This window comes from Canis lupus, chromosome 22 (assembly GCF_048164855.1).
Source record: "Canis lupus baileyi chromosome 22, mCanLup2.hap1, whole genome shotgun sequence".
Classification (NCBI taxonomy): Eukaryota; Metazoa; Chordata; class Mammalia; order Carnivora; family Canidae; genus Canis; species Canis lupus.
Window position 1 is genome coordinate 40,300,210 of NC_132859.1, and position 9,909 is coordinate 40,310,118.

Genomic DNA, 9,909 nt, shown 5'->3' on the forward strand with positions numbered 1-9,909 from the left:
CCACAGAAAGGTTGTTTCATTAGAGCTTCCATTTCCTTCTAGAAGCCACTGACAAAAAGTTAACAGGACACAGAGGGCAGGGAGCCAGTCACAAGACCAGAGACTGTAGGATTGCACTGATAGGGAATGTGTTGAATAGGCTTATCCAGAGAGGCAGAAAGTAGATCAGGGGCTGCCAGGGGCTGGGGGAGGGGACAGTAGATGGGAATGGGGCTTCTTTTTGGAGTGATGAAATATTCTAACACTGTGGCAGTCAGTGCTTGCACCATCCTGTGAATGGATGTGAATATGAAACTTTGCAAGTGTATACTTTAGGTGGGTGGATTGGACAGTTCGTGGGTTGCATTTCTGGGTACAGCTGTTTAAGGAAAAAATGAATGATGAAAAGTAGAGAAAGTAAAAGAGAGTTACTTGGTAACTGTCTAAGGGTGATACATGTGTAAATCTTGGCAGAAACATAGGGCTTAAAATTCATGAAGCCAAAAGAAACCCCTAACACAGTTCAAGTCCCTCTGAGGATAGGCCTGGGCAGGGAGGGGCAGCGATAGAAATCATCCCTGCCCTACTGAGTTTTTTTTTTTTCTTCTAGAAATGTATTTAGAAAGGGTAAAATCATTCCAATGGCAGTTGGTACCGGATGGAGGAAGGAAGTGCACTGAGCAGAACTGGGGTCAGCCCTCTGGTGTGTGGCTTCTGGGTGCGCCCTGTCTTGCCAGCTGTCCTAACTTTGCCATTTCCTTCCCAAGATGCAGCTGTGTGACGCCGCCCCAGGCCCGGCCCTGCGGGAGGCCCCGAGGACGGGAGGGTCAGGGGCCCAGCTCCCCGCCGAGGACTCTTGACCCTGTGTTTCTGTGCCAAAGCCCCGTCCACGCCGCTGGGCACAGAGGGGGGCGGAAGGGGGGCTGGGCATCCTCTTAGGCTCCCTGAGCCTCGCTGAGCCTCTCTGTCTGGTCTTCCTTGGAGAACATTCCTCCGGGCTTGGGAAAGAAAACCGGCCTCCAGGGGAAATCTGGTCTCTTCCTCCTGCTTCTAGAACCAACCGCATCAGGGACAGACTGATCCCGCTTAACACGAGGGAGGGGTTTCTGAATGCTCCTGCCTCAATCTTCTCCTTCACATTCCTCAAGGGAGTGAAGCCGCCTTAAGTCCTCCTATAAAAACAAAGCCACCTCCTAATTTATCTAGCTTGGAAAGCCCCTCTCCCAAAGACCCTCTTCCTTCAGTGAGGTGTGTGTGCAGAAGCACTGTGGTCAGCCTGTCCCCAGATAGGAGATCCTGTCTGCTTTTGGGCCGTAGCCTTAATCACCATCGTGTGTGTATGTGTGTGGGGGCATGTGTGTTTCTGTGTGTGGGCATGTGTGTTTTGTAATAAAATATTAACTTGGCCAGTTGCACAAGGATTTCTTATTAAACAAGGCTGTAGACCAGGAGTAAAGTGGTGGTGGGGCCCACAAAGCTCAGGGGAAAGTGCACGACAGAGCCTGAGGCCTGGCCAGTGTGTGCTCACACCCCCGGCCCCTCCCTGGAGGTAAGAATGATAAGGATGCAGAAGACATGGCCCCTCAAGATTTGCATATTTTCAGAGTAAATTGATGTTAAGAGTGGAAGCCAGTACTGTTCACACAAGACACAAAGCAGTACTCAAGAGCAACACAAGCAGCCCTCAAACAAAAAAGAAGAAGAAAATTCTGGTACCTACTACACCACAGGTGAACCTCGAAGACTTTATGCCCAGTGAAATGAGCCAGACACAAAAGGACAAATGCCGACTGATTCCATTTACAAGAGGTTCCTAGAGAAGTTAAAATCCAGAGACACAGAGTAGAATGGTGGTTGCCAGGGCCTGGGGAGTTAGTGTTTAATGGAACAGTTTCCATGTGGGAAGATGGAAAGGTTCTGGAGATGGATGCTGGCGGCGGCTGCCCAACAACATAAATAATGCCACTGCGCTGCACACCTAAAAATTACTAAATTGGTAAGTTTTATGTTACACATATTTTACTACAGTTTTTTGTTTGTTTCTTTAAAGCAACACAAGATGATCTGTCTAGGCACCTAAGCAGCTGGAAGAGCAACTTGGGGCACCAGGGGCTTAGAGCGAGACCCAGGGTACACCCAGGCCAAAGCCGGCTGCACAGCCAGCACCATGTTCTAACAGGTGCTAGAGACAGGCTGGCAGGGGCGTGTGTCTTCCCCAAACCAGGCCCTCTCTGGGACTGCTCAGCCCAGGGGGGTTGCCCGTGTATAACCCAAACTCCATACCCACCACCCCAGCTCGCAGCATAGCGGGTGACCCACTGTGCAGTCATGGCCAGGCTGGACCAAGTAAAGAGGTGAGAGGAGGGAAGACAGGGAGTCAGGGGCCAACCTGAGCCCCCAGGAAAGGTTTTGGAACCTCTGGCTCGAGGGGGCACCAGGAGATGAGGCCCAAGCTGGTCTGCCCATGTCCTGCCCCACAGGCAGCCTGCTCCCTGGCCAACAGAGCCTCCTGGGCCTGGCCTAAGCCTGGAGGGAGAAAGGATGGGAGATGGAAGGTGGCAGTCTCCCTTGGGGAAGCCTCTGCCACCCACAAGAAAACTTGCTCAGAGAAGTCCCCTGAGACAGCCTTGGTGTGGTTCTCTAGCAGGCTGCTGTGTGCAGCGATAAAACTGCCCCGCACCTGCCCCCAACGGACTGGCAATGGAGCAGGGAGGCCCAAGGAGAAAGCCGAGTAGGAAGCCAGGCTGGTGACAGAGCTGGGATTTGAGTCCGGGTCTGGCTGTCTCCAGGGCCTGGCCTGTGATCACTGTCCCGGGGCCTCTGGAATGGCCAGGCAGGACTGGAGCGGGCCTACACCAACTGGCTTCCTCCATGGACAGTTGGCCCCCGCGTTTGCAGACAGGCCCAGAGAAGGAAACAAGTGTGCCTCTAGGGGAGGCCCTTGGCTGACACACTCCTTGTGCTTGTAGCCATGTGCTAGAATCTTCTCTTCCAGACACATGTACCTGCTCAGTCCTCCAGCCAGGATACTAAAATGACCCATTCCTTGGGACCCCCCCTCCCTCCCAGGCATCCTCCCCAGCATGAAAAGCGAACTTTGTTGCCATGGAAACACAAGAGTCTTTGGGGCCTCTCCTCAGCAAGAGGAGAACATCCTGTGAACTCTCAGAGGTGCTTCAGGGGCTCACGCATGTCTGATTTTCTGTGCAAACTATATGTTAACCCCTGAAACCACACACTCCTGTTCTCAGTAGCAAACACTGACACTGGAACCCCTCAACCCCTCCCCCCTCCTCACATCCCCCTCCCCCCACAGGCTCCCTGGCCTCGCAGCCCCTAGGTGAGGAAGACACCAAGCACATGAAGCAAGCTGCTAGAACCTGCTGTGGCCTGGGTGTCCTGGGCAAGCCAGGATTTCTCCATCCCTGCACAACCAATACAAAGCCAGGGAATGAATCCGGAGATGAGGCTACAACCCCAATGACCTTCCTCCAAATTGCGGGCTTTTCAAATTAATCCTGTTCTTATGGACCGGCTTTATAATAAGTATATATAACCGTAAACTGATCGTTTATATTAGTATCCTAGTTCCTGTTTTATATAATGGAGTTTCATATGATTTAGATTGAAAAAAGGAGATTTCTCCACTTAAAAAAAAAAAAAAAAGTTCAGCGCGCCCTGAGCGGAAGGGAGCTGCAGGCTGGGCACCGGGGCGCTGGGCCGGGCACCCAGGGGCTTCCCGGTGCAGAGCATCGGGAGGGCAACTGGAGCCTGTGGATCTTGTAAGGTGATGGGGCAACTGGTGGCTCGCTGGGGTTTTATTGCAATTTTCTGTGTGCACGAAAACTATGCAAATGAGAAAGACCACGGTTAACTCCACGCCGAGCTGTGCAAAAAGGGACGTGCCGCGGTCTGAGGCGCGCCCCTGGACCGAAACTACGAGCCGCGCTCCCTGCCGCGTCGGGGCGCTCGCGGAGCAGGCAGCCGCCCAGGGCTGCCCCGGCCCCAGGCCCCGAAACAAGGGCACGTCGGGCTTTCTGGGCTGAACACTTCCCGCGTTTCAGAGGCTGCGGAATAGACGCTTCGCGCAGAAGCAAACCGGGCCGGCGGCTGGAAGTCCGGGCCCCCGCTTCCTGCCGAACGCCGTCCCCGGGTCCCCTGCCGGCCGCCGCTCGCCGCTGGCCTCCCCGGGCCCGGCGCGAAGTCAGACCCGCCCCACGGCCGCCCCAGCCCCTCCGCGCCTCCCGCGCGCCCTCCAGCGGCGGCCGGGCGCAGCGCGGCTCGTCGCCCACCGTTGGGGCCCGCGGGCTGCCCGCGCCCGCACCTCCCCTCGCAGCGTCGCCTCCCGACCCTGCGGTTCGTCACGTCCTTGCTTTCCTTGTTAGAGCTCAGCTGCGGCGCTGTGGACTGCTCGTAAGTGCATATGCTCACGGTAGCTATTTGTAATGAGATGAACGGCCACCACGCCGGCTGTAGACTTGTGGGACTTCACTCCCCGCTGTGACACCCTCCCCCTCCCCCCCACCCGCACCCCCCGCTTTACGCGACACTTTACATCCTCTCGGCCTCAGGAGACTCCTGATCCGGCCACCGCGGCAGTGCCAGCCCTGCAAGGGCTAGGACCAACGTTGTCATGGTAACCACACAGTTGTGCTCCAGGCCTCCACCGACGCCTGTGGACCCTCATGTGGGAGCTTTCCTGGGGTCGCTGCCGGGGACCCCAGCCAGCACCCCCCACGTGCACCCGCTAGCGCAGTAGGGTTCCTGCCCCGGGGGTACTAGCGGGCAATGGGACACAGGAGTCAGGGGAAACATCTGTGCTCGTCTCCAGGGACAAAGTGTCCCGGGGCAGGTTTTACACCTCTTCTCCGAGGCAGTTCCGTGGGACCAAGGGAACAGTTGCGGTGGCGGCCAACTCGGTAGTAAAACATCCTTTTCTTTTTTAAACGGGGGGCGGGGCGGGCGCAGGGTGGGGCCGGGTCGTAAATCCTCTTTCTTTGGGCTCCCTCCTTCCCAGCTTGTCCCCGGCGCCCGCGGTTCGCGGTTCGGGTGGATCTGCGGGTACAAGCAGGAAATCCGTGGTGGCTGCGTGAACAGCCTTACCCAGGGGCGGCCTTGGAAGACGGGAGCGGGGGGCAAAGCACTGTGCAGGGCGTCTGATCATCTACTTTGGTGGAAGTGGCCCAATGACAAGGTATAGGGCCCTGGGGAGAGATGAATGGCCAGGGGTCTGGAAAGAGGGAGACCAGTAAGTCCCCGAGGGGTGGGTGGGGCAGAAAGCCACCAACAGTCTCAAACAGGCAAGTGATCCGAACAAGATGTGGACTGCCTACAAAATAAAAAATCCAGGGTGACGAGGCCACTGAATGCCAGAAAAAAAGTGGCTCGGGAAAACAACCCGCATTTGCCCACATATTTTGGGATTAAGAGTCCACGGACGGGCAGAAGGAAAGGCCAGGCAGTCAGGGGGCAGTGAGGGCGCGGGAGCAGCAGAAGCGAAACCCCGAAACCCGGCGCGGAGCAAAGACCCGAACCTGAGCTGATACCCCCGGGACTGCACTAATTGGCAGCACGACAAGGAGGGACATGGGGTTGGGTGTCCGGGTTCAACGCCACCCTGGAGGAAGCCCCAAGTATCCCTCAACTTACTAGATACTGGCTGTAGTTGTGTGGCTGCGTGAGCATCTTGTTTTTTGGTCTGGACTCTGTGCGTGGCTCTTTGGCAAGAATCTGCTCACAGGACACACTCCCTGCGACCCCTATTGGTGGCTCCTAGAAGGCTCAGAGGCCGAGCCAAGAACGGTGTTCGTCCACAGAGCTTCCCAAGCATGACCTGGAGAGGCGCCTTTTCCTGGAAGAAGAGAAAGTACGTTGTCTTCTCCCACAAGGTTTCCTATAGCCAGAGGGCCACGCGAAGCTCCACAGATGCCTTTAAGTGGAACACCTTTGCCAGCCACGGGAGCTGAAAGACCGTGGTCATGGCCATTTCCACAGTGCCTGACATTATCAAAGTGAATGAATGTGTTGTCATACCTCGTTCTGCAATCTACAGCATTGCTACTACTTTATTTTTAGATCTCCTTGTTAGGGCCGGGGGCAGGGATATGGAGTGAGGGAGCTGTCTTCACCTGACAGCATACACTCACACTGCTCTGAATTCTCCGGTGACAGAGCATCAGTGCATGGGACACAGCTAGTGTAATGTGCACTTCTGGTGGTTCTGGCAGCATTTCCATAATGGCTCCACAGAGAAAACTGCGTTAGTTGCATTACATGCCACCCAAGCACAGCTGCTGAAAGACAGATGGGCTTGAAATGAGGACGGAATCCAAGTGTCCTGCCTTCCAAGTGACCGTCTTGGAAGCCGTGTCACAGCTCGAGGAGCTAGTTTACTATCAAGTTAGAACAAACTGGGTGCCTGTGGCTCAGGCAGTTAAGCATCTGCCTTCAGCTCAGGTTGTGATCCCAGAGTCCTGGGAGGAGTCCCGCATCACAGCAGGGAGCCTGCTTCTCCCTCTGCTTCTTTCTCTCATGACTAAATGAATAAAATCTTAAAAAAAAAAAAAAAAAAAAAAGGACAAACTTTATAGTAGCAACAACTACAGAAGAAGTGTCCCCATACCCAAACTGGCTGCTTTGTACTTTAGCTATTGGAGACTGTACATCCCAAACCTAGGAATATTCCTACAGCCTCCACCCCAAGTCATCAGACATGTATTCATTTGAGTGAGGGCCCTCGCAAGGAAATTTTAGGAGCAATTCAGGCAGCTGTAAATGCCTTACCTTAGAGCCTCTGTCTCCCTCAGACCTTAAGAAACTACAGGTGTCCAACTGATCGCACAGTTGACTTGAGCCTTTAGCAATGAAAACTCCACTTCTGGGCCTGTGAGCTTTGGAATTTGATGGCTTCCTCTTCCTGCCGAGAGGCAACTGCTAGCATTATTGAGCCCTAAACCAAACTGATTCCCACTTGACATTCTTATCTGGCAACTCTGAACTAGATTCCATAGATGAGACAAGACCCAGAAAGTCCGCTCCTGAGGAGAAAATGGATCTTCTGATTAAGGGCCAAGCCCAGCCCCTGAGCCTTTAACCATCTTCACAAACAGGTGGTTGCCCACCCATTAGACAGAAATAGTGTTTTCCCTAATGAACTGCTGATTTAACCTACCAAATAAGCCAGGTGACAAGAATCAGTGATGAAAGAGCCCACCCACCTCTGAGGCAAGCAGGTCCTCCGCAGTGCTATCACCATCCAGGGGTGGTAAATGGTTCACGGCCCACCACAGTGGACACCTCATGCAATGGGCTGAACACGTGGGACTATTAGCCAGAGTGCACCACCCCAAGATCTAGTGAACAACATTTGCACACCAGCTCATGGGCTGCTACTAATGGCCTCGCTGTATGGTCAGGTGTTTGGGCCACCCAGGACCCGACTAGTGACGACGGAATACACTGAGTGCGGCCCCCAAAGAAATGCATAACTTTAATTACAGGCTCAATATTTATGTTACATACATGGTTATATGAAGCAACCACATCTAGAGAAAAGCACTTAGACAAACACCTGGAAAGTGAAGAAGGTGTTAAAACAGGATCAAGTAAAAACTACTAGGCCCTAACAATGCAGTAGACGGGAAGAACTGACAGGCATTACTCAGGTGTCAGTATCATTCAGGAGGTGAGTAGGAGTACCGATTACTGTTGTTTCTGTAAAGTCAAATATGCACGGTACAAATGAGAAGGGTGTTACTGAAGAATTTTAGCTAATAAAAGTGGCAGGAATTACAGTCACCATTTTGCAACCTCTGATAACAGATTAAGAGAAAGGTCAAGGGATGGAAACTTCTAACTAAAAAGTTGACGGGAACCCTTATGGTGGGCGGGATCAGATGACAGCAGCCGAACCACAAAGGGATACAGCTAGTGCAGGCCTGCTGGAGAGCACAGGCTGCCTGGTAAAGTCCACAGCATCACCCACAAGAAAACCTTAGAAAAAGGAGAAGACTAATCTGATTTTAAGCAAGCCTTTACAGATATCTTTGTTTAAAGAAAACACTGAGAAGAGAGGAACAAGTTAAATAACACAAGGATACAAATTATCCAGGATGTGAGAAGTCCTACAGGAGTCCACAAGCTATCAGAGTTAACAAGAGATTTCAGCAATAGTGCTGAATACAAGATCATTACAACTCTATCACAATCCCCTTCCACCATTCTAATTGGAATACTAAAAAAGATCCCATTCTGGATACCTGCAGAAATTAAGTATCTAGGATAATCTGACAAAGGATGTACAAGACTTTTATGAAGAAAACCATCAAACTTTACTGAAAAAAAAAAAAAAAAAAAGACCCAACCATATCAGTGGAGAGTCTAGGTTCATGACAAAGTTTAATCATAATCACCCCCCCCCAAAATTAATCTATAAATTCAATGCAATTGCAAGAAAAAAATTAACACAGGCTTTTTATGGTACTTGACAAACCTATCTTAAGATTTTATAGTAAAAATGAAAGTACCTCTGTAACCTCTCAATTTTACTGCAAATCTATAACTATTTTTAAAGAATCTTTAAAACAGGGGCCCCTGGGTGGCTTAGTCAGTTAAGCATCTGCCTTCAGCACAGGTATGATCTCAAGGTCTTGGGATCAAGTCTCACATTGGGCTCCCTGCTCAGTGTGGAACCTGCTCCTCCTTCTCCTTCCCTCCCCAATTTGCTCATACTATCTCAAATAAGTAAATAAAATCTTTTTTAAAAGACTTCAAAATAAAGAAGTGTCAAGAATAGAATAATTTTAAACTTGCCTTATTAGATATTAAGACTTTATCAAGACTGTGGTATTAGCCTAAGTATAGAAAAACAGGCCAAGAAAGCCAGCCTTGGACCCACACATATACACAAACCTGGTAAATGACAGAGGGACACTGTCTCTAGAGGAGCGAAGAGTCACTTGCTAACACGAGAAATGAGATGGCATGCAGTACTCACACCACACACAGAGATTGATGTACATTCAAGTATTAAATATAAAATGCAAATCTTTATTTTTTTTTTAAGATTTTATTTGTTCATAAGAAACAGAGAGAGGCAGAGACACAGGCAGAGGGAGAAGCAGGCTCCCTGCAGCGAGCCCGATGTGAGACTCGATCCCAGGAGTCTGGGATCATGGCCTGAGCCAAAGGCAGACACTCAACCGCTGAGCCACCCAGGCATCCAAAATGCAAATCTTTAAACAATTTAGAAAGCAGAGAATGTCTGTGACCTTGAGGTAACAATTGATAAGCAAAGAAGCAGTTAAAATATTATTTTCGACTTTGGTAAGACATTTCCAAGGCTAATTTATTACTAACAAAGGATAGCATCCACAATATGTCAAGAACTCTAAAGTGAGTTTTTAAAAAAACTTCAATGTGGGCAGCCCGGGTGGCTCAGTGGTTTAGCGCCACCTTCAGCCCACGGCGTGATCCTGGAGACCAGGGATCGAGTCCCATTTCGGGCTCCCTACATGGAGCCTGCTTCTCCCTCTGCCTGTGTCTCTGCCTCTCTCTCTGACTCTGTGTCTTTCATGAATAAATAAATAAAATCTTAAAAAAAAAAAAAACTTCAATGTGAAAGAAAGGCAAAGGATATAAACAAAAAACTCTTAGATGTGGGGAAGCCTAAAAGGTTAACAACCAAATGAGAAGATGATCAGGTTCACCAGTAATAAGGGGAGTGTAAAATCAAATGAGAGACCATTTCCGTCCCAGGTCAGCAGAAGCATTAAGCCAAACTAATACTAAGTGCAAGACAAACGCGAGTGTTTCCTTGAACAAGCAGTCCCGTACGCTGCTGAGGAGAGGGCTCCACTTTGGAGACCACTGGGGAGTTACCCATGTTGGAACTGCACATGCCCTGTGAACCAATGGTTTTACTTCTAAGGA

At 50.9% G+C, this 9,909-nt stretch overlaps 1 protein-coding gene across 2 annotated transcripts in view; it reads left to right on the forward strand.

Moving 5' to 3' along the window:
* Nucleotides 1-9,909, forward strand: part of CMTM7 (CKLF like MARVEL transmembrane domain containing 7) — a 67,058-nt gene that overhangs the window by 53,616 nt on the left and 3,533 nt on the right. The window contains exon 5 of one of the 2 annotated variants that reach the window (XM_072793118.1): nt 747-1,391. The exons of the other annotated variant lie outside the window; for it this stretch is intronic. Coding sequence (XP_072649219.1) covers nt 747-760 — 14 coding nt within the window. The 3' untranslated portion in view covers nt 761-1,391. Of the gene's footprint in view, nt 1-746; nt 1,392-9,909 lie in introns of those variants that run through there. 2 annotated transcript variants of the gene reach the window in all.